This window comes from Elaeis guineensis, chromosome 8, assembly GCF_000442705.2.
Source record: "Elaeis guineensis isolate ETL-2024a chromosome 8, EG11, whole genome shotgun sequence".
Lineage (NCBI taxonomy): Eukaryota > Viridiplantae > Streptophyta > Magnoliopsida > Arecales > Arecaceae > Elaeis > Elaeis guineensis.
This window is the reverse complement of record NC_026000.2, coordinates 6,034,917-6,059,968: the sequence shown is the minus strand read 5'-3', so window position 1 is coordinate 6,059,968 and position 25,052 is coordinate 6,034,917. Positions and strand designations below refer to the sequence as shown.

Sequence of the window (25,052 nt, the reverse complement as noted above, 5' to 3'; positions counted from 1 at the left end):
TCAGCCATGAAGAGGGGGCTAAGGGGATCTCGATTCACGTACTCCTTGGATAAGACCCTCCCCCGGACATATGCTGAACTGCTGGAGCGCGCGTACAAATACATGCGCGCAGATGAGGGAGCTTCCGATCGACGCCTGACTGAGGCCAAGGGCCCGAAGGAGAAGCGAAGGAAAGGTCGGGCTCCTGTCGAGTCTAGCAGGCCCCCGACCAACAGACATGTCTCACCCAAACGACGGAGCCCGAGATCACCTCGACGGTGGAGTCCGAGGCCGACACATCCAAGGTATGATTCCTATACCCCTCTCTCTGCTCCTCGTGCGTAGATTTTGATGGAAATCGAAGGGGAAGAATATCTGCGACGGCCTCCGCCTTTGAAGGCAAAGGGCCTCGACCGACGAAAATACTGTCGATTTCATCGGGGCCACAACACGGAGCAGTGCATCCAGCTCAAAAATGAGATTGAGGCCCTCATACGACGAGGGTACCTCGGCAAATTTCGACAGAACCCGCCGACTCGACCCGTCCCCGACCGACGACCCCAATCGACTGAGAAAGCGACGAACAACCAACCAACAGCAGGGATCATCAACATGATCTCCAAACGAGCGGATCGGGGGACGACTGCTACAGGGGAGTCGACGAAAAAACTGCGCCAGGATAATGTAATCACCTTCACGGATGAAGATGCTCGAGGAATCCAAACTCCCCATGATGACGCTGTCGTTGTCTCGACAATAATAGCTAATTATGATGTAAAAAGAATTCTTGTCGATAATAGAAGTTCGACCAATATTTTGTTCTACTCGACTTTCTCCCGAATGCGACTGTCGGCTGATCGGCTTGAAAGAGTCTCCACGCCCCTGGTAGGTTTCGCTGGGGAAGCCGTCACGGTGGAAGGAGAAATTACTCTTCCCGTGACAGCCGGAACCGAACCACGACAAAGCACCGCCCACTTAACTTTCATGGTCGTCCAAGTGTCTTCAGCTTACAACGCCATACTTGGAAGACCCGGACTAAACACCTTCAGAGCGATAGTCTCGACATATAATCTGCTGGTCCGATTTTCGACTAAAAATGGAGTTGGAGAAATGCGCGGGGACCAACAACTCGCCCGACGATGCTTCCAAATCTCGACTCGGAGCGATGCACGGGAGGATTCCCTGCCGATCGACAAGCTGGATCAACGGGAAGAGCAGGAACGGGGTGAACCAGTCGAGCAGCTAGTTTCCATCCCAATAACAGAAATTCCCGAATGGATGGTCAGGGTCGGATCGCAATTATCCGACCCAGGGCGACGACAGCTCATAGAGCTGCTGAAAGCCAATGCCGACGTATTCGCTTGGTCGGCAGCGGATATGTCCGGCATCCCTCCGGAGACAATGACCCACCGACTCAACATCAACCCTGGCATGCGGCCAGTGAGGCAGAAGAAGCGGTCTTTTGCTCCCGAAAGATAGAAGGCCATCGACGAAGAAGTGGACAAGCTACTCGAGATGGGCTTCATCAGAGAGACCACGTATCCCGATTGGCTCGCCAATGTCATCATGATAAAGAAAGCCAACGGGAAGTGGAAAATCTGCATCGACTATACTGACTTGAATCGGGCCTGCCCGAAGGACAGCTTCCCACTCCCGAAGATCGACCAGCTAGTGGATGCGACATCCGGCTATCGACTGCTCAGCTTCATGGATGTCTTTGTCGGATAAAACCAGATCCGGATGGCGCCCGAGGACGAGGAGCATACGGCCTTCGTGATCGCCAAGGGCCTTTACTGCTACAGAGTAATGCCCTTCGGTCTGAAGAATATTGGGGCTACCTACCAGCGACTCGTCAATAAGATCTTCAAAGATCAAATCGGGCGCAACATGGAGGTGTACGTGGATGACATGCTAGTGAAGAGTGCGCAAACCTCAGACCACGTGCAAGATCTCGAAGAAACCTTCCGCACTCTATGACGACATCGGATGAAGCTGAACCCAACTAAGTGCGCCTTCAGAGTGACCTCGGAGAAGTTCCTCGGATTCCTCGTTTCACAATGAGGAATCAAGGCCAATCCCAAGAAGATTAAAGCAATCGTCGACATGCGGCATCCGGACAGCAAAAAAGAGGTGCAGCAGCTCAACGGAAGAATCATCGCGCTCAGCCGATTCATTTCTCGGTCGGTCGAGAGATGCCTCCCGTTCTTCAAAACCCTGAGACAAGCAAAGCACTTCTCGTGATCGGACGAGTGCCGACGGGCCTTCGAGGAACTGAAGAAATATTTGACTTCTCCGCCCCTGCTTGTGAGGCCGGAGGTCGGGAAAACGTTGTATCTTTACTTGGCTACTCCCTAGAGGCAGTTAGCTCGGTGCTCGTTCGAGAGAACGAGAGCTGAGTTCACCAGCCAATATATTACATCAGCAAAGTGCTCCACGAAGCCGAAACTCGATACTCGAAGGCAGAGAAAATGATATTTGCCCTGGTCATTTTAGCACAGTGACTCCGTCCGTACTTCCAGGCGCACGCTATCGTAGTTCTCACCGACCAACCCCTGAGAGCGATCCTGCACCGTCCTGACACATCAGGGCGGTTGGCGAAGTGGGCTATGAGACTGAGCAAGTTCGATATTCAGTACCGACCGCGACCTGCTCTGAAAGCCCAGGTTCTGACCGACTTTATTGCGGAGTGCCCGACGACCAACCGAGCGTCGGAAGATGGGAGCCCCAAAGAGGCTGGAACCTCCGAATATGACCCCGATTCAACCTGGGTGTTGCACATCGACGGAGCTTCCAATGCTCGAGGGAGCGGGGCTGGGTTCCTACTAACCAACTTGGAGGGAGTGATCACCGAGTACGTTCTCTGATTCGACTTTAAAACCTCCAACAATCAAGTCGAGTATGAGGCGCTCCTCGCTGGCTTGAGGATGGCGAAGGAGCTTGGGATCGATAGCCTCAGAGTTTTCTCCAACTCCCAACTGATCGTAGGGCAAGTTAGAGGTGACTTTGAGCTGCGAGATCCGACTATGACAAAATATCTCCAGAAGGTGAGAGATCTCGTGACACACCTCAAGTATTTTGAGATCTCCCACGTTCCCAGGACGGAGAACGCTCGGGTCGATGCACTCTCCAGGCTCGCGACATTCGACTACGGCACTTTGGGCCGGACACTCGCAGAAAGTCTCGAGCAACCAAGCATCGACAAGACTGAGGAGGTGCTACAATTGGCGACAGAGCCGAGCTGGATGGATCCGATCGTTTAGTACCTGACCGACGGAACCAACCCTGAAGACCCCACGGAAGCCAAACGACTCCGATGGACGGCCTCCCAATATGTGATAATGGACGGCCGACTCTATAAAAGGTCGTTCTCCCTTCTCCTGCTCAGATGTTTGGGACCGACTGATGCGGACTACGCGTTCAGAGAAGTGTATGAAGGGATTTGCAGAAATCACTTGGGGGGCAAATCCTTGGCCTACAAAGTCCTACGACAGGGTTACTACTGGTCCACCATGAAGAAGGATGCGGCTGAGTTGGTTCGGAGGTGCGAACCATGCCAAAGGTACACCAACATACAACACCGACCCGCCAACCAGCTGACTCCCGTTGTCACCCTGTGGCCCTTCGCCCAGTGGGAGATTGACATACTCGGTCCTTTCCCTCTGGCGTCTGGCCAAAGGAAGTTCATAGTCATCGCAATTGACTACTTTACTAAGTGGGTAGAAGTCGAACCTCTGGCACAGATCACCGAGTGGAAGACTTCGTCCAGAAGTCCATCATCTTCAGGTTCGGACTACCGCACACCATTATTACCGACAATGGACAACAATTCGACAACCGAAACTTCCGGGAGTTCTGTGCGAGATTTCATATCACGCACCGGCTGACCTCAGTCGGGCACCCACAGTCCAACGACGAAGTCGAAGTGACCAATCGGACTATTCTACATGGACTAAAGACCCGACTGAATGAAGCCAAAGGCCTCTGGGTCGAAGAACTGAATTTCGTCCTATGGGCGTACCGAACGACGCCCCGTGTCCCAACCGGGGAATCTCCCTTCAACTTGATATACGGAGCGGAAGCAATGATCCCGCTGGAGATCGGGCTACCGTCGATCAGAGTCGAGCAGTATCGTGAGCCGAGCAACTCCAAGTGCCGGAGAGCCGACTTGGACCTTTTGCCCGAACTCCGACGTGAGGCACAACTCCGCATGGCATCCTACCGACAGAGTGGCCCGGTACTATAAATGGTGCAGAAAGTTGTCAAATCGTCGGGGGCTGTCAAATCGACGTGGGTTGTCAGGTCATTAACCCATGTCCTTAGCAGGACAACGCCCCACGACGGTCGTACGGCATGTCCTTGGCAAGAGAACAGCCTATAGCGGTTGTACGGCATTTGGATAGCCTGGCCGACTGTATGTCGGTATTCGGCTGCCGGGTCGTCGGGTGGTGACTTGGAGACACCGTCGGCTGATCTGGTGCCTTGTGAAAGTCGGACGTTGGCTGCCACCCCCGACAGTGAGTCGGTGATATAGGTTCGACCGCTCGATCGGTCGGAAACAGTATGGGTCTGTTCGGCCGGCATACCTTCGGTCGGATATGGTCGGCAGTCATTGTCGGAGTCGTCCGTCGGTCCGGTCGGTAGAGTCGGGCGTCGGTCGGACTGGTCCGAGGGTAAGTCGGCGTACAGGGGTCAGTCGGTATATCCCAACAGTTGCCTCCCCCACTCCTAAGTCAAATGTCGTGTTGGCCTGTGTGAACACATGGGCGATGGCTTCGGGTGAAAGGAGTGGTTTTCCATCACGTCATGCCCCGACTCTGACGATCGTATCAACGAACGATCCGATGTCAGACGTCCCATTGGGAACGCAAACCGCCATCTCCTTGAGAACGCGAACTGCCGCCTCCTTGAGAACAAGAACCACCGTCTCCTTGGGACGCGATTTTTCCGCCACATATCAGGAGGCTATTGGGCTGGAATCGTTCACGTGGATGGAGGCGACGTGGCTTGATCTGGGGGCAGGTGCGTCGAACCGTCGGACCGACAAAAGGGCCCAGGCGCTGCCACGTGTCGACATCTGGGAAACCCTCGTTCGACATGCTTTCATCTCGACTGTCGAAGGGCCTTATATATATGCGGCCACTTACATCCAAAACTTCATTTTTTGCTGCAAATCCATTTCTGACGCTGAGGCCTTATCGAATTGTCCTCCATTTTCAGGTAGTTGTCTCCGTCCTCTTCCTTTGAAAGCTTTTCTCAAAGTTTTTTTCCAGTCTTGTCTCCTTGCATCCTTTTTGCTTTGGCATTTTTCTTTTTGTTCTCCTTTTTGGACCGAGCGTCATGGCTAGAACCTCTCCTCATGGAAGTCAGTCGGAGAACCCGACCGATGATTCCCGATCGACCCCGAAGGTGGAGGCTTCTTCACTTTCGAGACCGAATGTCGAACGGCTCAAGGAGCAGTATGGTATCCCGGAGCAGTTTGAACTCTTCGCCCCTGAGGCTGAGGGTCAGGTTAACAACCCGCCTCCGGACCAGGTGGCCTTTTATGTTGAGGACCTTCGGACAGGTTTTCGCTTTCTGATTTTGGAGTTCGTCCGGAATGTCTTGGATTATTACGGACTTTGTCCGACGCAACTGGCGCCGAACTCAGTCCGGTTGATAATCAGCTTCACCTTGTTGTGTCGGCTTTTGCCGACTTTCCCCCGCATCTCCCTCTTCCGGGCGTTCTTCATCCTCCAACCCCACCCGAAAGCCCGAGGGTGGTGGTTCTTCAATCCCCGGAAGGATCTTTCGTTCATCACCGATCTTCCATCGTCGATCCACGGGTGGAAGAACCAATTTTTCTTTGCTTCTTCTCCGCTACCTTGGGGGTTTCCTTCTCGCTAGGGCGACCCTCAGACTCAGCCGAACGAAAATAGTCGGGTGGAGGCTGGAGACCGAGAGGACTTTCACCGACTGAAGGATGTGTCGGTGCCGAAGCAGAGGAAGCTCATCACCGAGCAAGCTCTGTACGATGCCGGCCTGAGTTCGGTTCCCCGCTTAAGTATTGTTCGGTCTGTCGGTCGTCTTTTGATTTTTTCATCCATCTTCGAACTTGTGCTAATCTTTTGTTGAAATTGCAGGCATGCCGTCGAGAGTGAGATTGACAGATGCCGACATTCGGCAGCATGCGGCGAGGAAGAGACCAGCGCCTGGGATCGGACCTTTGCGGCTTTCCAAGAGGCCTCAGATATCATCCCCGACTGACATTGCAATGGTGGCAGCGCAGCCCGACACCGAACGAATGTCGGGCTCTGAGCCGGTCATCGCCTTGTCAGCGCTGGCGGTGCCACCCGAGGCACCGTCCGAGGAAGGGGCAGCAGAGGGGGCAGCCGAAGGAGCATCGGCTCCCTCGCTCGTGGAAGAGGTTCGGGTCGAAACAAGTGAGCCCGAACGACATGCGGCGGCTCCCGTCGCGCTCTTGGGAGGGACTCAGTCGAGTTCGAGCTTCCCATCTCTCTCCAATCTTCGGGCCTGGGCGACAGATCGGGAGAAGGCTCCGATGGCGCAGGTGGACGACTCGAGGTCGGCGGGTCGCATCGCATCGTCCGACGTTCGAGTCCCTGAGGGAGCTCGGCCCTGGCCAACCATGACTTGGCCAGGAGGTTGTGTCAGGCAACCGTTCTCCCGACCGATCGAGAGCTCTTGAAGGGTTGGCCGGTGTCCGACATGCTTTCTTCTTTTTATCCGACCATGATCTAGGTGAGCTCTTCTTCTTTTTCTCTCCTCTTCATTGTTATTTTCATCATTTCATTTTTCTGACGATCGACCTTCTACTTGCAACTGATCTACAACATGTCCAAGCTGGAGGTCGGGTACCGGAGGTTCGGCGACGTCCGGACGGCCTGGAAGAACAGGGCCAAAACCGTCGAAGCTGAGAAGGCGATGCTGGTGGACCAGCTGAAGTTGTCGGGTGACCGTGAGGCTAGGCTCGAGGAGGAGATCTCCCGACTCACCAACGACCTAGCCGCCTCGAAGGCCGAACTTCAGTCGGCTCGCGAGCAGGTTCAGCGCAAGACCCGCTCCGTCCATCGGCTGCGGCGTGAGCGAGATGGATTCGTCAGGGAGCTCGAGGCCAAGCGCGAACAGCTTCGGGTTAGCCTAGAGAACCTGACTAAGGCCGAGGAGAACTTGTCCTTCGCCCAAGCCAACACCGACATAGTGAAGGCAGAGGCAGAGTCGGCCAAAAAGGCACTGAGCCGGGCGGTGGAGGACTTCCGTGGCTCGGACGAGTACCGGGAGGAGCTTCTCGAGAGCAGCTTCGCCTCCTATCGGGTGGGGTACGAGGACGCTCGGGATGCGATTCAGAGTCTGCACCTGAAGCTCGACCTGAGCGGCATCGTCCCTTCAGAGTCGGAAGACCAAGCCGCAGAGGAGGAGGCCGACCCACTGCCGACGGGACGAGTTACCGAAGGTGAGGCGGCTCCAACCTCCGGTCCCACCCCGACCCGAGCGGGCACACCGGTTACTCCCGAACTCTCCTTGGTGCAAGAAGTTGACTCCGACGAATAGTCGGAGTGTCCGCTCCGTCACTTTTGTATTCTTTTGTTTTTTGTTTCGTCTTTGATATTTGTAATCGGGCTCCGGTCCTATTTTGTAATCGAGCTTCAGCCCAATTTTGTAAGTCACTTCAACTAAATGAAATCAAAGACTTTTCAAATTTTTTTCCGCGTACGGTTCAAAGTGTTTGATTTACCGAGCCATCCCCGAGAGTATAGGTTGTAGCTCCGACATACCTCGTTAGGACGTTCGGTATGATCCAGCGTAGCCGATCAAAGTAGTCAGTGGCGTGCACCGTGCTAAGGGCAGTGCAAGCCCCGATCGTAGGTCAGCATCCTGACTGTCGTACAGATTGCATAAGATCCGATGGTCGAGAGTCATCCTGGCGTATCCGATAGTCGAGTAGCGTTCGACATATCCGGATAGGATAACGACGACAAGTCGAACATCCATTGTCCGGCCCCTAGTCGGGCGTAGCACGTTGGCGCGATCATTCCGTAGAGTCTGATAGTTGAGTGACGTCCGATGTATTCGGATAGGATAACGATAACAAGTCGAATATCCGTTGTTCGGCCCTTGGTCGGGCGTAGCACGTCGGGACGTATGATAAACGATGGTAAGCCGAATATCCTTCGACCGGTCGTGACCAAGTTGGTATATCGCGAGGGCGACCGCGGTCGTCTTGGCATTTTGCTCTTCTTAGTCGAAGCTAAGTAGGCAAGTTAGCCAGCCGCGTTGGTCGATGCCCTTTGCCTTCAGAGGCGGAGATCGTCGTAGATATTCCGCCCCTTCGATCTTTGTCATAGAATCTGATAGTCGAGTAGTGTCCGACGTATTCGGATAGGATAACGATGATAAGTCGAATATTCGTTGTCTGGTCCTTGGTCGGACGTGCACGTCAGGACGTGTGATAAACGGTGGCAAGCCGAATATCCTTCGACCGGTCGTGACCAAGTCGGTATGTCGCAAGTCGAATACTCATTGTCCGGACCTTGGTCGGGCAGGTACGTCGCGGTGCATGATAAACGATGGCAAGCCGAATATCCTTCGACCGGTCGTAACCAAGTCGGCATGTCGCGAGCGCGACTGCGGTCATCCTGGTGTTTTATCCTTCTTAGTCAAAGCTAAGTGGGTAAGTTAGCCAGCCGCGTTGGTCGAGGCCCTTTGCCTTTAGAGGCCAAGGCCATCGTAGATTCGACGATGGAGCCGTAGATTCGGCGAAGGAGACGTAGATTCCATGTAGATTCAACGATCGAGACGTAGATTCGACGATCGAGCCGTCGGTTCGACGATCGATGATTGAGCCGTAGATTCGGCGGTTGAGCCGTCGGTTCGGCGATCGACGATCGAGCCGTAGATTCGACAGTCGAGCCGTGTTGGTTGAGGCCTTTTGCCTTCAGAGGCCGAGGCCATCGGTTTGACGATCGGCGATCGAGCCGTAGATTCGACGATCGACGATCGATCCATAGATTCGACGAAGGAGACGTAGATTCGACGATCGAGCCATCGGTTTGGCGATCGACGATCGAGCCGTAGATTCGACGGTTGAGCCATCGGTTCGGCGATCGACGATCGAGCCGTAGATTCGACAGTCGAGCCGTGTTGGTCGAGACCTTTTGCCTTCAGAGGTCGAGGCCGTCGGTTCGGTGATCGACGATCGAGCCATAGATTCGACGATCGACGATCGAGTCATAGATTCGGCGACTGACGATCGAGCCGTAGATTCAGCGATCGGGCCACATTGGTCGAGGTCTTTTGCCTTCAGAGGCCGAGGCAGTCGTAGATATTTCATTCCTTCGATCTCCATCAGGATCTGCGCACGAGGAGCGAAGAGAGGAGTGCAGGAGTCATACCTGCGATGCGTCGGTCTCGGACTCCGTCGTCGGGGCGAGACCCATCTATCGGTGGGGCCTACTGGGTTCAGCAAGAGTCCGATTTTTCTTTCGCTTCTCCTTCTGGCCCGTGCCCTCGGTCAGGCACCGATCGGAAGCTCCTTCGTCTGCGCGCATGTATTTATACGCACGCTCCAGTAATTCGGCATACGTCCGGAGGAGGGTCTTGTCCAAGGAATATGTGAATCGGGACTCCCTTAGCCCCCTCTTCATGGCCGAGATAGCCATGTCTTCATTGAGATTCCGGACCTCAAGTGTGGCCGCATTGAATCGGGCTAGAAAGTGTCGAAGTGTCTCATTTTCTCTCTGTTTGAGGGAGAAAAGGCTGTCCGAGGTTCGTGGCGACTTTCGACTGGTGCTGAAACGGGTCACGAAAGAATGCTCGAGCTTCGCGAAGGAGTGGATACCTCCTGAGCGGAGGTCGGAGTACCAGGCCCTGACAGCTTTACGAAGCGTGGCGGGAAAGTCGATGCAGAGGAGGGCATCGATTGTCCCTTGAATTGTCATGAGAGCCTTGTAGCTCTCCAGATGGTCAACTGGATTGGTGGAGCCGTCGTATGGCTCCACACTAGGCATCTTGAACCGACTAGGGATCGGTTCGTCGAGGATAAATCGGGAGAGAGGTTGGGTGGTCCGAAAGTCGACGTCGTTTGAAGACTTCTGACCATCCGTCTGGAGCTGGACAAGCCGACGGTCGATCTCTTCAAACTTACGTTCGTAGTCGTCCAACCGTTGGTGTTGAGAAACCCCAGGGGTCAAACCTCCCGACGAACTTGAGAGCGAGGCGGACGGTGTCCGCGGTCGCTTCTCCTTCCTCACCCACTCCAGCTGGGAAGGAGAAGGATGCTGAGATCGGTGGGTGTCACGCCGTGGCTGTCTCTCCCTTTCTCGGTGGGAGTGCTGAGACGGCTGCTCTTGAGGAGGAGATGGAAGTTGATGCGGACGTCGGCGGTTATTTTCGGACGACATAGGATGCGCCGCCGGTTGTTCCGCCAGCGGTTGCGGCAACTGGGTCAGTTGTTGTTGAAGGTTTTTGACCGCGTCCGTCGGAACGGTCATTTGCTGCACGATCGCCGCGATCTGCGCCTCCGTGATCACCATTGGGTGCGGAAAGCTGGGTTTCACTATGGAGGGCAAAGGAGGGGCCTCTTCCCGATGGAAAGAGTGCCTCATCGACCCAGTAGCTCTCGATCGCTGAGCCCTGATTTTCGTTATCTTAAGAGATTTTTTCAAGCTCTATGGAGCTTGCTGGCTTACCTCTGTCGAATACCCCCTACTTGGCGCGTCAAATCTGTTGCGGTCAATCCCTCCCGTCGTCCGATCGTCGGGATCGTGCACCTGCAAGAAAAGTCCTCACTGACCAGAGATGCCTCCGGCGGGGACCCTCCGACGATCAAGTCAGAGAGGAAACTAGGCAACAGTGGAACTCAGCGAGAGGAAGAAAGAGAGAGCTAGAGAGCTCAAGAGCTTAGAGGCGCTTATCCCCGCTTGAGAAAGCTTGAGATAGATTACCAAGACTGTTGTCTTACCCCGTTTTATAGTAGAATGCGGTATGATCCCACCATAAATGGTGCAGAGAGTTGTCAAATTATCGGGGACTGTCAAATCGACGTGGATTGTCAGGTCATTAACCCATGTCCTTAGCAGGACAACGTCCCATGACGGTCGTACGACATGTCCTTGACAGGAGAACAGCCTATAGCGGTTGTACGACATTTGGATGGCCTGACCGACTGTATGTCGATATTCGACTGCCGGATCATCGGGTGGTGACTTGAAGACACCGTCGGCTGATCTGGTGCCTTGTGAAAATCGGACGTCGACTGCCACCCCCGACAGTGAGTCGATGATATAGGTTCGACCGCTCGATCGATCGAGAACAGTATGGATCTGTTTGACCGGCAAACCTTCGATCGGATGTGGTCGACAGCCATTGTCAGAATCGTCCGTCGGTCTGATCGATAGAGTCGGACGTCGGTCGGACCGATCTGAAGATAAATCGACGTACAGGGATCAGTCGGTATATCCCAACAAATAGAAAAGAGATTTATAGACTAGAAATGAGCACGACCATGGGCTAGTCATGCATTTTCGATATTTATTATTCTTCCTTTAGTTTACTATTTTTTTTTTAAGGAAATGATTTCTATTAACATGGGGTGCAGACTGAAGTTTGTCCGAGGTCATAGAATCACCGGTTAGCATAATTTTTAAACACTAGGCTTTTGTCTATCAATAATTCAAAAATATAATACTTCTTACATACGTTACTTTGAAGAAACTTACAAAGGAAGATTATGCATGTTCCCATTTGTCCATCCAGGACAGAAAATTATACTTAATAGAGATTTTGAGGTGACGAAATAACAAGTTTAGCACACCCCCACCCCCCAACAAACCAAAAAAAAAAAAAAAAAAGGAAGAAACAAGTGGAGAAAAAACATGATCTTGTAAAGAAACTTGAAAAATGGACCAATGCTGGTTGTTTTCTGTTCCGAAGGTTCCATGGCTTAACATATAGGTAATTCCAGATAATACCCCTAACCGTTTTACGTTCACTTTATTTATAGTACTTGCTTTAACTTTTTTTGAGAATTTCCAATAAAAACTCGTTTTCCGTCCCCATCAAACAGGGAAAAAAATTCTATATTAATTTTCAGTTCATCCACATCAGAGTATGAAAAAAGCAAACCATCACTCTCACATGTATCTCATCTACTATTTAAGCAGGCACAAAGCCTAGAAAAAGAGGCAACTGCAATAAATAGATGTAAAGAAATAATGACATTAAATGAGATTGGGATCTGGGGGAAAATAAAGTACAGTATAAAAATCACAGGTATAATATTACAAGATACCAAGAACATAAACAACCTGCATTGTAGAGCTCAGCACCCCTGGATTTCAGTTCTGAATATGTACAATATAACTGCAGTTGTGCAGATGGGATCATGAGAACCGCTACAGCAAATCTTCTGGATATAAAGCGCTAAAAAATCAAACTAGTCAGTTCAATTCCACTTAAACAGTAACAGGGGAAAGAACAAAAAACTTCAAAAGAATATATAATGGTGAAAAAGTTATCAAAGTACCCACTGCCTCTCTAAAGATTGATGTTGCAGTCCTGTAGAAAAACTTGATCATCATTGATGTATTTAGACCAGTGGTTGCGATACTTGGGCATGCCAATCTCCAGCCAAGGCTTCATGTTTCCATTGTAGTGTATCACTGCTGCCTGTTCAATTTCCTTCTGAACCACATGTGGATCATACCCTAGGCCAAGCACATGCCATGATCGATCGAGGGGGAATGTACGATTCCAAAATGTTATTAAACCCGGCGGCAAAGTACCCAGCTTCCACAGCAGCCTGTCATGGTTCTGCAGACAATGAATGCATGGCTTAGGTCAGAGCATGACAGAAAAAAAGGGGGTAAAATATGATAATTTGGCCAACGATCAAACAAAAGCAGTAGGAATTTTACAATTTTTACTAAATAGGGGCTGAAAAAGAGGTTTTCAGAAACTCTTGGACTCTCAAGAAAACAACAGACCGCTCTATACATCAAAACAAATTCAAAATATCCATCAATGTTGACTCTTAACTGTGATACAAAATGAGTACCAAAGAAAGGTATAAAATACATAAGATATAGGTCATAGTAGTGCGAACAGCCATTGACTGTTTTAATTAAAGCAAGGTTTTAAATTCACCTGATTTTTGTTCAGATGGTTTTTTCCAATTTATGTTCTGAAATCCAGTGTAGTATTTTGGAATGGACTAAGGAAGCATTGAGAATTTGCTTATAATTTAAGTGAAGTCACACAACAACTTATGAAATAGGAGAAGCAGATTACTGATAATGAGAAGTGATCTGCACAAGTAAACGTACCAGCTTCTGCCAAGAGTGATAGAGCTCTGTTATATTTTGCTTCCTCCACTCAGCCAAATCAAACACATTCATTCCATAGGCCCAGCCACAGGCATGAGGGTCGAAATTTTTGGCAATAAGAGGGTTTGAGAAGTTCAAATACCTATCAAAGCGATGGAAGCTTTCTCTGCAAGTTTCCACTGCACCATTAACCTTTCCTTTGAGATTGATTGTCCAAAGGCCAGTCAGGTCCTTTTGTACTACAATATCGTCATCTAAAAACACCACCTTATTGAGCTTTGGGAACATCTCAGGTAGGTAAAATCGCAGATGATTCAGGATTGAAAGGTATTTTGGGTTTCGGAACTTCAAGTTTGTGTCAGATTTCACATGATGAGACCTAAAATAATAGTTGATTGTTGACTGTGATCCAAGTTGCTTGAGTATTGGACTGTAGCTAGCATTTAGCCATGTAAATTCTTCTATGTTCTGAACTTGGATGGTAGCTTTTCCAGGTGGATTAGCCAAAAACCACATTCTCATCGCTGCATAGTTGAGCCTGTCGGTAACTATGTGGAAAACATGATTGGATGGGTGCTGCAAGAAAGAGACATTCACATTTATAATGAATCTCACAAAAACTGAAATCAACAATACTTTAAAGGCAATAGCGGTAGCTTGCCTTAGCATTGGAAATAGTTGAGTTCACGACAACTGCTGCTGCCAATATGTTATCCGAAAATAATGCAGAGTGATAGAGCTTAGGATCTTCAAGCTTTTCTTGATTTGGAAATTGCTGTTGGCTGGGATCCAACGAGAAGTATTCTGTGGAGAGCCTCAAGGGAAGGCAGTGGAGTCCTTTAGGTACGGTTTTAGCTGCAAGTTGGGTTAAAAACATGGTCTGCTTCCTATTAACCTGTAACCGTTCCTCTGTCGAGTGAAGCATGGCACGTAGCTTTTTTATGACAGCAGCACAGTCATCCTGAATTTGTTTGCCCTTAGCCAAAGTCAGTTCCATTGCCTTCAGTTTCTCATTGGCCCTGAATAAGTCGATATAAATTAAGTCGTTAAAAATACTTGTTAAACCAAATATGAGCATGGTAAATCCTGTACTCTTTTTCTCCAAAGACTGGAAAACACAAGATCCAAAGAAACCTAGCCTAACTTGGCTATAATACTTGTATTAAGTGAAAAGATATTGGGAAATCAGTAAAGTGAAAATGCTTACTTCCTTGGTAGGTCTGTATCCTTGGCTGCATCACCAAGTGCTCGCTGAACTTCTCTTATACGCAGGCGTAGCTCCCTAAAATACTGAGGATTGGTCCTGATTGCTCGAAGACCAAGGAAGGCTTTTGCTCTGATCAACTGATCCCTAAGCTGCCGGACTCTAGCATCAGGCATAACAGTGCTACTACTGTTTCTATCTTTGGGTGCTGTCTGAAGTTTTTCTAGATCAACCTTAAGGGTTGTTTCTTGAGAATGCTTTTCAGACTTATTTTCCTGGAAAAGGACCAAACAAACATGTCAGGAAAAAAAAAAAAAATCTATGATGCAGGCAGGAAGAGATAAAAAAAAAAAAAGAATTGATTCAACAGATTGGAGGTACAGGTTACAAACAAATTATGAACCAACTAACTTTGAACAATAGTCATGACAGATATTCTTCTCCGCTGAAAAAAATATTCTCCACCAAACCCCCAGTTAACATCAGAATTATTTTCTACACTAATCCAACAACTTCTGAAACTGGCTGAGAATTTGAATTGGCTGAAAAGTCCTAATTAACAGAAATCAAAACACATGGACGAAATTGACTTTACAAATTTGGATATGACCTAAGAGGAATTTTTTAGAATTCACTGTTCCACCAAACCGTCAGTATTTTCTTATAATTTCCTTACACACAGATCAAATAATCATGATGTCATCCACTTAAATAACTGAATCAGCACATATAAAGAGAGTGACAAATGGATATCTGTACAAGAACATAACCGCACCAGTTATATGTATTCCATGCCACTGTTCCCACTACCCCACATAATAAAACAAATAAACTAAATTTTCAGTTTTCACAGCATACTGACAACTGGGAAAAATAAAAGCTCCTTAATTCCATGAGAAATCTTGCCATACCCAATAACCATACACTAATTATAAATTCAATAAAATTAGAAACAAGAGCCCATATTACCGAAATCCTAACTAGTTCAAAGAAGTCATTTCCGCTGCAACATGTGCTTGCTTAATCTTTGAAAGACCCAGTCTTCCATAGCCATAAGCAGTTAACACCCATAAACTGTAAGTCCACATAACAATCACCAAATCCCATCTAAGAAAATATAATGATCACACAATAATGAACTGAATCAAGGAGAGGAAAAAAATAAGGAAAATCACCTCTTTCGCTGGAGTAGTATTAAGCTTGGTCTGCTGGGATCCCACTTCCTTGTTCTCTTCCTCTGCTTTGGACTTCTTCGGATCATCCATCCCAATCTTCCTATTGACAACTTGCACAATCATGCCTTTCTTTTCTGAAAGACTCCCATTATCTGTGGCCGACAGCATCCTGCTCTTATGCTCTGCAGACTTCCTCAGTGGGAATTCTGTAAATAATTCAACCATCAAAAATCTCCATAAAAAATACCAGTCTGTAAAGTTAAACCCCGTTTCTTGACCATTTAAAAGCATCCAAACGATGAAAATTCTCCGTCGATCAACTGATTCTTATACCAAATTCAAGCTTTGGGATCCAAAGGGGATGAATCTTCTTCTACTCCTTCAAAGAAAGCCCTAATTCTTCTAAATGAAGGAACGAGAATCCTACCTTGAGACTCTAATGCCGCGGAGCCATCTCTGGATTGAACTGAAACCTGATGGGAATTCCTCGAATTATCAACATATATGATCCCAATTGGCTCTTTCACAGCATTCGTCGACTCCTGCACCCACATTTAAAAACCTAATTTTTAAGCACTCATCTAAATAAATTGCAAGAAAACCAAAAACATAGATTTTTATATATATAAAAAAATAAAAACAAAAGGGTGCTGGAGTTAGACAACCTGAGGAAGCGCGTTTAGTTTCACCACCTCTTTCCCAACACTCTGGTTTGTCCCCCCCCCCAACCCCCCCACCAAAAAAAAAAAAAAGAAAAAAAGCAAGAAATTTACGAATTATCTCCAACATTCACCAAAAGTTACATTTAAAAAAATCCAAGGAGGAAAGAATATATACCAAACTAGAGACGTTATCGATAAAATTGTCATTAGCTGCAAGAGGGGAAAAAACAAGAGAGAGAGACCAAAAGTTAGAATGCCGACAATTCCGAGGGATTATTCAAAACATCCCAACTTTTCCTGTTAAAAAACATTTTTTTTTTCAAAGTTTCGCGTCTCACATATGGAATTGGAGAAGGACGAAAGCCGATCGGTGTAGAGAACGATGGGCGCGAGGACTGTGAGGCACAACAAGAGCAATACCGGCTTCCTCCTCACCATCTTCCCACGAGAAAACCACTCATTCCCACCGCAAAACCGCCTTGCAGATCGGAGAGTCCTACTCTTCCCCCAACACCACCCGAAAACCACTCTTCTCTGCCGAAAAAGGAGATCGTGAGTTGGCAAAAACGCCGAAGAGCCTCAAACCAGAGCGCCGGTCTCCTCGATCTCTGAGCACCCGAAAGAATTACGGGAACCGATAAATATAACTTTTAGCACTCCTCGCTCTCGTTCGACAGAGATCGAATGCGCGTTATCTCAGTGTCGGGCACGTAGAAGTTTCTATGCGGTTGCAAATATCCACCGTCCGTGTACCCAGAGAAAACATCTATACCGCCCGTTTTCGGAGGCGGCGACGCTGTATAAAATAGAAAGACCCGACTCCAGTAAAGACTAACTGAGCAACTGTAGTTCTATGTGGGACCCGTGTTTTTTTCCCTGGGGTCAACGTTGCACGGTTATGTTTTACGTCCTTGTGGCACGATGCTATTATTGCGTGGAACGGTGCGCGGAAGGGGCGTGGCCCATCTGTGCTCGTTGACATCTGAGCTTTATTTGCGGTCGGGTGGGACCCACGTGCCACCCAGTGGAGCTGTCGTCCATGATCACTCTGTACTAAAAATGTGGGTCCCGTGAGAAGTATGTTTGCGGTCAAGTTTTGGGTCCGCGCACGTCATGAGCAATATTAGCTTGCCTCATCTTTCGGAATGCATGAGCAGTGATCTTATTATGTATCATTTGATTTGATTGGTTTACAGGCTGTATGGTTGCATGAGAAAGCTATGTGTGTACATCCTAACATGGGAAGGAGCATTTTTTCCCAGATATTACTTCAAGGTGTTCTATTCATCAACATCTTCAAATGGGGTTTATTGCTATCCGTTGCATGATTCGGATGCGGCTAGGCTAATCATTTCAATACAGTTGCATGATTCACAATACAAGAACAACCATGTTGTTAAACAAAAATTATTGGAACATCGATGCACCGTTAACTATCGGTAACTACATCTCATATTTGAATCTATCAGAGATTTTCAAATTTCATACTATTTTAAAAAAAATTTATATTATATATATATATATATATATATATATATATATATATATATTAAAATAGAGATTTTTCGAAAGAGGAATCTTTGTTTGACATGTGAGATTTTAAGAGAAGAGAGAAGAAGCCACGTGGATAAAAAAAATTACAAAATTTTGACCATCACTTCATGGTTGAGTGATGAGGAATTTGAACGGTTTTTGAAGGGGGGAAGCTGTGGAGATCCGAGACTACCTTCCTCCCAATGCTCTACGGGCATTTAGATTTTCCAGGGTGATTAGGAATTTAGGATCGGCAATTAAGGCCTCTACCCATCTCCGGCCCTAACCAACCTAGTGGGCAGGAAAATGGGCCAGGGGTTTCAGGCCCATAAAGACTATGAAGTCCGCCAATCAGGGAGTCGAGAATTGAGACCTAGCGGCAGAGCTTGGAGCTGCTCTCTTTTCAGAAGCGCGTCTACTCCCGCTCGTTCACTGTCCGAAGCCCTAGCCTCGCTTTCCCCTTCTTCACTCTCTCACACACACAGACTCTCCAAGATGAAGCTTGTCAGGTGCTCTTTCTTTATTCCTTTGTCCCCCCGACATTTTTCTTCAAGAATGGAAATCTTAAGCAGTTCAATTTTGGCATCGCAATATTCTTAGAGTTCTAGTTTCTTGCGCCGATCTCCGATTTTTTTTCCTCTTTTTTATGTTAGGTTTCTGATGAAGCTTAACAACGAGACCGTCTCGATCGAGCTCAAGAACGGCACCGTCGTCCATGGTACGATTACAGGTATCTTCCTTCTCTTTCCTTCTGTATGATCTTTCTTGTTCGGCTAGGGTTTTAGGCAAATCAGGGATGGGTTCGCGGAATTTTGCCAGTAAAGGGTTTTCTCGATTCGATGCTTTACGTAGCGTAGATGCGCTGGTTGTTTTTCAATTTGTTTCTTGGTATTTAGCTTGATGTTGCCGTTTGATCTGAGTCTTACCTTTCTTATTTTGGCCTGTACAAGAACATGTGAAAGTTTGTTTTCTTGCCTCTTTATTTATCTGAAATTAAGTGCAACCATAGACGACGAGTGAAGATGCTATAAAACCTGCTTTTGAGTATTCGTTTCTTTTTTACAAGAAAAATTTTAGTTTATTTTGGTTAGCATGGGTAAAATGCAGTGTTTGAATGGTTTTTAAGAAACCCAAATCTTACAGTCTCACAGAACCTGCAACATAAGTTTTAATTTTGTGAAAATAAGAAACGCCATCCCCCTCCCTCTTTTCTACTATCCTTTCTACAACATGTTTCACGTATCAGGTTTAATGAAAAAGGAATAAGACACTTGATCGCTAAAGCATAAGGCCAAGAAATTTCCAGCAGATGGAAGTTAATATAATAGAGAATTATAGTTGGTTTAGACTGCTTAAAGTTATTTTTAGTGATTAAAACTTCACTTTTAAAGGGGAAAAGTGGACTTTTAGTGTTGGTAGGAGTGGTACATTGACTAACATTAGTGTTAAAATATCTTCTATTCGACTGAAGTTGGGTTAGGGAGACTTGAATATTCTATAGATTGCGATGTTCTTTATTCAGGACTCTGTAGAGCTTACAAATTTATCAATGCAAATATTATTAATAATAAGATGGATTAAGAACCCCCTCCCCTCTTTTGTTTTATCTATTCTCTGTCTGCTTGATTGTTCTTTGGATTGAAGAAAACAAACTTTTTGGCTCATTTCGTGCTCTATTTTGTTAGAGGTTTCCCTGCAAATCACTGGTTTGTGAGGGGAGCTAATAAGATGGCAGTGCCCTCTTTGTTGGCAATGAATTCCTCAACCTCGTGTTTTCCTTGTCAACCTCAATTTTAGAACCAGCCTGAACTAATTTTTTGTTGTAAAGAAAAGTCTCTTATTGTAATCAGGCAATATGGTCTCACATTCCATTGTTTTTCATCTCCATCTTGAGGTTGTAAATCCATGATGCTTAACTTATGATTTTGAGCTTAAGCTCGTTTTGTCCTGCTATAGTGTCATTCCTCATGAAAGTGCATTATGTTTGAGTAATGCTTTTACTTTAACAGTTTTTTGTCCATGGGTTTGATTAATGAGTATATTTTATCTATCTTCTTAAAAATCAGAGTTCCCTAATTTGCAAAATTTGTTATCTAATTCAATCGAAAAAGACTTGAATGCAACATGTAAACTTCTTGTCAATATCTAGGCATAATTGTCTTTAATCAAAGTTTTTGGTGCTTGTTGGAAAAAAAAATGTGCTTCTTTGGGCTTTGGGCGATTATGTGTCTAGTAATGCTACTGTGTGTCTAACTTCTAGGGTGAATCATCTCAGTATAGCCTTGGTAGGACCATGGTGAATCATACCATGTACACCCTTAATTATTATTAAATATCAAATATCAAGCTTTTGTGATGGGATTTTGGGTGATTATGTTATTTAGGATGTGTAATACTGTTAGTTGTGATTTTATTTGATTAGTAGTAGAGCCTAACTTGGGAAAAATATTGATCATTTTCTTCTGCTCTTTTATATATGATTTAATCTTTTCAAATCTGTAATCCTTTGCTAAAGAGGATGGTCATGCTTCCTCAGTGATGAGAGACCATTATATGTTCATGTAGTCAAATTTTGTTTTGTTTTTAGGGCATTGAATTAGGTTTTGCCATGGTTTCTTGATCCGTCTTCATTTAGTAGCTTTCACCATATTTGCAAAGAATGATAAGGAAAGGCTATCACTGATCAGTTAACATAGAAGATATAATTATTGAAATTGCTATAAGAAACTTCATCAAATTCAAGGGAACCAAAGGAGACCATGGCCAAGCCTTCAGAAATGAAGGCTTGTTTTACTCTGTAATCATTTTACAATATGTTGTATGGGCTCGCAGGTAGTATGGCATGGGTCGCTAAGCCTTATGCAAGCATGATGGCATAACATAAACCATTTTGATGTATCAACTCAGGTTATTAGTATGTTAAGATCTTTGAGGTAAAAATGCGCCTATTTGAAGTCTTGACTGCAAATCGTTTATAAACATATATCCATGATTTTTTTTTTAAAAAAAAAGAAGAATATCCAGACATGATGGTTGATGTCTCTTGTTATTAGATTCCCCCCTTTATTTAATTCAGGGTCTGCTTTGCTGTTGTACACATATGATAGCTCCTGCTTATCAACTGGGAAGGAGGTGTGGGAAGGGACCAGGAGGAATTGGGTGTGTCCATGATCTTGCAGTTCCGAGATTCTTGGGATACCATAAATCTTTATTTGATGGACTTTAGTGATGCAAAATCTAGGTTATGTTGGATCAACAGACTCTCCTCATGCTTATCCTGTTATCTGCTTCCTCTTCTCAACTGATTTCATCTGATGTGAACATATTATATAGATATGGCAGTCTCTCTCTTCTTTTTTTTTTTTTAGTAGAAAATATATAGATAGGCTAGTCACGCATCAATGCAGCCCCTTACTGACTTTGCTATGCTAGGACTAGTACATCATCTCATGAATTACTGAAACTTAGCTCATTCAATAAAAGTGTTTGCTGTTCTTCCTGCATTTGCCAACCTAAGTATCTTAGATTGTCCCCTCATTCCTACCTCTTCATAATTTTGCACTTTCTCTGTGGAAGGGCCTATTTGGATCTTCTTTCCTCATACTTGCATTATCAGCAAGTTATTAATTGGTCAAGGGTTTCAAGCAGGTCTTCTGAATTCAATTCGATAGCTGTCCTATTAGGCATTTTAGCGATTCTTCAGTTAGTTAGGGCTACAACGTTATTTTTTGAATTTTAACCTATGAATTTTCTAGACTTTAGGGCAAGAAGTGTTGGTAACACTGTAAATTTAAATGCAAAGATTATGCATAATTTTTTTTGTTTAGAGAAATTCAATTATTTCTGTGCTCGCCTGCCTATTCCTTCTTGTGAACTGGAGAGGCTTGACATTAAGAATGAGCAATGTTTCTAATTCTTTAATCCTCCAAGTCTTATATTATTCTGGATGATTCAGAGAACACTGCACCTAGCAGGATTATTGGCACACTTTCCATCAATTAAGATCAATAACTAGGTGATGCCTAAAGGTATGGATATGTCCTTTTGTCCAGTTTGTCTAAAAATATCCCAATTTTGTGCTGGTGTTTCTAAGTGCAAAAGATTTGTTTATATGCTTAATGAAACATCTCCCGAGGAACCTAACCTGATCAGCCTACAATAACTAGGACATGAAACATTTGGACTACGACATGTAAAGCTGATTGCAAGGTACATGGCTGAGGAACCATGGGCAACTTGGTCAGCCTACTGCTTTGTGTCAGAAAATAACTAGGACATTTTTCTTCATAATTCATGTTATAGCATGTTGGACTCAGGTTATTCCCTATATTAATGTAGCAATCCATTAGGGTGACTAAATACACTTCTATTTTTTTTGGCTGTTTCAATTAGTTTTGTCGCGAAAGCATTTGTTAGAATTATGCTTATTTAATAAGTTGTTATATAGGAAGGACATATTTAGTATATCTTTAAACTTAGTATCTCTCTAAACATGATATGCATTTGCTTTTCCAAGTATGTACTTTCCTTATGTACTTGTTTTTTATCTATTTAAAGAGATGGGATCTCATTAATGAATTGAATTCCTTTTGAGCTTTTTCTTTAGTTGATATTTTGACTAAGTTTCTATCTTTTGGTATTTTCAACTCTATGTATAATAAGCTGGGCATGTTTGATTTATATGCTTCAGCTTGAGGGAGATTGTTAGAATTATACTTATTTAATAAGTCCTTATATAGGAAGAACATATTTAGTATGCCTTTAAACTTTGTATATCTCTAAACATGGTATGTACTTGCTTTCCAAGTATGTACTTTTTTCCTTATGTACTTGTTTCTCATTTATTTAAAGAGATAGAATCTCGTTAATGAATTGAATTCCTTTTGAGCTTTTCCTTTCAACAGCATTAAAGCAAGTCTTGAATAAATGATTATTGCCCTTGGATTGGGTTTGAGAAGACAGAAGAGGTTCATACATAATATATATTCGGAAAACTATATTCTCCTCTTTTGATTCTTTTGTTCTTCTTTTCTCCATGCTCCTTCTCCTTTGTCACTTTCCTCATACACTTCCCATTCCCAATCCCAACCCCCAGCACCACGCTGCTCCTTCCACCTCCCCATCCCTGCCGCCCTACTTTTTTTTTTTAAAAAAAAAGGAACCCACAAATGCCGAAAAAAGGGAGAGGGAAAAAAATAAAATAGCTGCTGCACCTTTTTGTGCTTTCAGTAATTATTCAAATTATGCTACTGTGTGCTCTTACAATTGGCCCTTGCTTGAACTTGTGTTGAAGGAAATGTTTTTGCTATCCAATATTGTTTAACCTTTTCTGATAGGAATTATTTTATTGATAAGTTTTACATTAGCTGGTCAAGGAAAATACTAGATTTTTAGAATAAGTATTTTAATAGAATGATAAAGTATAAACAAATTATCCTCCAATTTGTGGAACAGAATTACTTCATTTTATTTTTCGTTGTCAGCATGATTTAATTCCACTACCAGAGCAACAAAGAGATTGGTGCCAAATTGCTTTCCCATTTGCCTTGCATTGCTTTCTTAAGTTGAACTTTTTTTTTTGGGGGGGGTAAACAAAGGATCCAAGCTGTATTAAGCTAATTGAGTTGAACTTAGTTGATGCTGACAGCTGACAGTTCGATTGTAAACTCATAGCATGTCTGTATATTTGGTTGTTGCAGGTGTGGATATCAGCATGAACACACATTTGAAGACTGTGAAGCTTACTTTGAAAGGGAAAAATCCAGTTACTCTTGATCACCTTAGTGTCAGAGGTAACAACATTCGATACTATATCCTCCCTGATAGCTTAAACCTTGAGACTCTCCTGGTTGAGGAGACACCTAGGGTCAAGCCCAAGAAGCCGACTGCTGGTATTTTCTCATGTTCTATCATCTCTTTTGAATACGATTTTTCAATTAAGATTGATCGATCCTTTAACTGGGCATTGGCTTCACAAGCTTTGCTGGTTTCAACAGGGAGACCGTTGGGACGTGGTCGTGGGCGTGGACGTGGTCGGGGTCGTGGCCGAGGCCGTTAGTCATCCTCTTAATATTTTGTGGTGTTTGTTTATGTATTAAAGCCTGCTCCCCTGGAGAATTTTTCAAGGGCGTTTGTTTTACTAGTTAGAAACAGGACTGCTAGGTTACCACAGATAGCTCTAATGAAAATGTGTTTTAGTTGTTGGGACTTTAATGATTATTGAAATTGGATGATGAAATCAGAACTGTGATGCAATCATTTCGCTGACATGGTGCTTCGGGTTGTTGAGCTTTAGTTGTTGGTGCTATGGCTATTAAACTGCAAAAAATATGTTGAACTCTTAAATTGATATAAAGCAATCTGCAGTCACGTATTCTTGCCATGGATTTGTTCATATGATCTTCATATCCAAATTGATGGACATGGTCCAGAAGAATAGATGTTGGTTTGTGCCTTGTAGATGGACTATATGTGGAGGGATTTGGATCACTTTCTCATGCCCTTGAGCTTAATTTCCCTCTTCACTTGTGATCTGTGTATTGACAATCTCCATTTGTATGTGTCTTGTTCATCTTTATGTTGAGCCGTGACTCTGAGGCGTTTTCAGGCGTAACTGAATGACATCTTGGTGGGTGCTCTAATACCATATTAACTAACCAATTAACCTATATATCCTTGACCTTTTTTTTTTTTTTGATGAAAATTGTTGAGCTTTATCTTATCAATTTTAGAAGTTATGTATATGTACATGTGCATACATCCTTGATCTTGTCAATTTAGGCTGCGATGATTAACTTTTCACCATATAAAATGTCAAAATCCAATGGCAAACCTTATTTCCTTGTTTATCTGTGTTTTTACTTTCTTTGTTAGGCTTCTAACTATGTGATCTGCTAACTTAGTTGATTAGATATGTTTTACAGTGTTGTATGGTTGGGTTATGTGGGTTGATCAAAAATCAATGATAGCAAATTGGTAGTGCCTGTTCTTGGGTCATCTTTACACGTGATAAAATGTCAATTGCTTTGTATTTTGTGGGTTCATTCAGAGAAGTTTGCCTTCCATAATATAAAAATGGCTCAACAACTTCAGTTAGGTTCATACCCAGGGAGATGATGAATTAGAATTTCTATAGTTTAATTTTATTTTGCTACATCACCTAAATATGTGAATTGTGTTA

General features: G+C 45.2%; 2 protein-coding genes and 1 pseudogene across 8 annotated transcripts; 2 read left to right on the top strand and 1 right to left on the bottom strand.

The window, feature by feature from the left end:
- LOC140851044 (agamous-like MADS-box protein MADS1) overlaps positions 1 to 25,052 on the top strand; it is an 84,917-nt pseudogene that overhangs the window by 26,845 nt on the left and 33,020 nt on the right.
- Positions 12,173 to 16,952, bottom strand: LOC140850830 (probable galacturonosyltransferase 4). 6 transcript variants are annotated; one of them, XM_073242354.1, is made up of 10 exons: positions 16,678 to 16,951; positions 16,515 to 16,549; positions 16,343 to 16,384; positions 16,105 to 16,219; positions 15,678 to 15,883; positions 14,506 to 14,777; positions 13,960 to 14,317; positions 13,299 to 13,874; positions 12,500 to 12,786; positions 12,173 to 12,396 (listed from the first exon to the last, which is right to left on the bottom strand). In XM_073242354.1, exons 1-9 carry the CDS (start codon positions 16,775 to 16,777, stop codon positions 12,511 to 12,513), a joined length of 1,980 nt encoding a protein of 659 aa, XP_073098455.1. In that variant the 5' UTR covers positions 16,778 to 16,951; the 3' UTR covers positions 12,173 to 12,396; positions 12,500 to 12,510. The 6 variants fall into 6 exon arrangements, with proteins under 6 accessions (XP_073098455.1, XP_073098456.1, XP_073098454.1 ...); XM_073242355.1 differs by having other exon boundaries at positions 12,504 to 12,786; XM_073242353.1 differs by having other exon boundaries at positions 12,173 to 12,786.
- On the top strand, positions 18,227 to 24,139 carry LOC105050622 (small nuclear ribonucleoprotein SmD1a). 2 transcript variants are annotated; one of them, XM_010930709.3, is made up of 4 exons: positions 18,227 to 18,381; positions 18,526 to 18,590; positions 23,572 to 23,763; positions 23,869 to 24,139. In XM_010930709.3, the coding sequence occupies exons 1-4, from the start codon at positions 18,368 to 18,370 to the stop codon at positions 23,928 to 23,930; spliced, it is 333 nt and encodes a 110-aa protein (XP_010929011.3). In that variant the 5' UTR covers positions 18,227 to 18,367; the 3' UTR covers positions 23,931 to 24,139. The 2 variants fall into 2 exon arrangements, with proteins under 2 accessions (XP_010929011.3, XP_010929010.3); XM_010930708.3 differs by having other exon boundaries at positions 18,228 to 18,381; positions 18,526 to 18,602.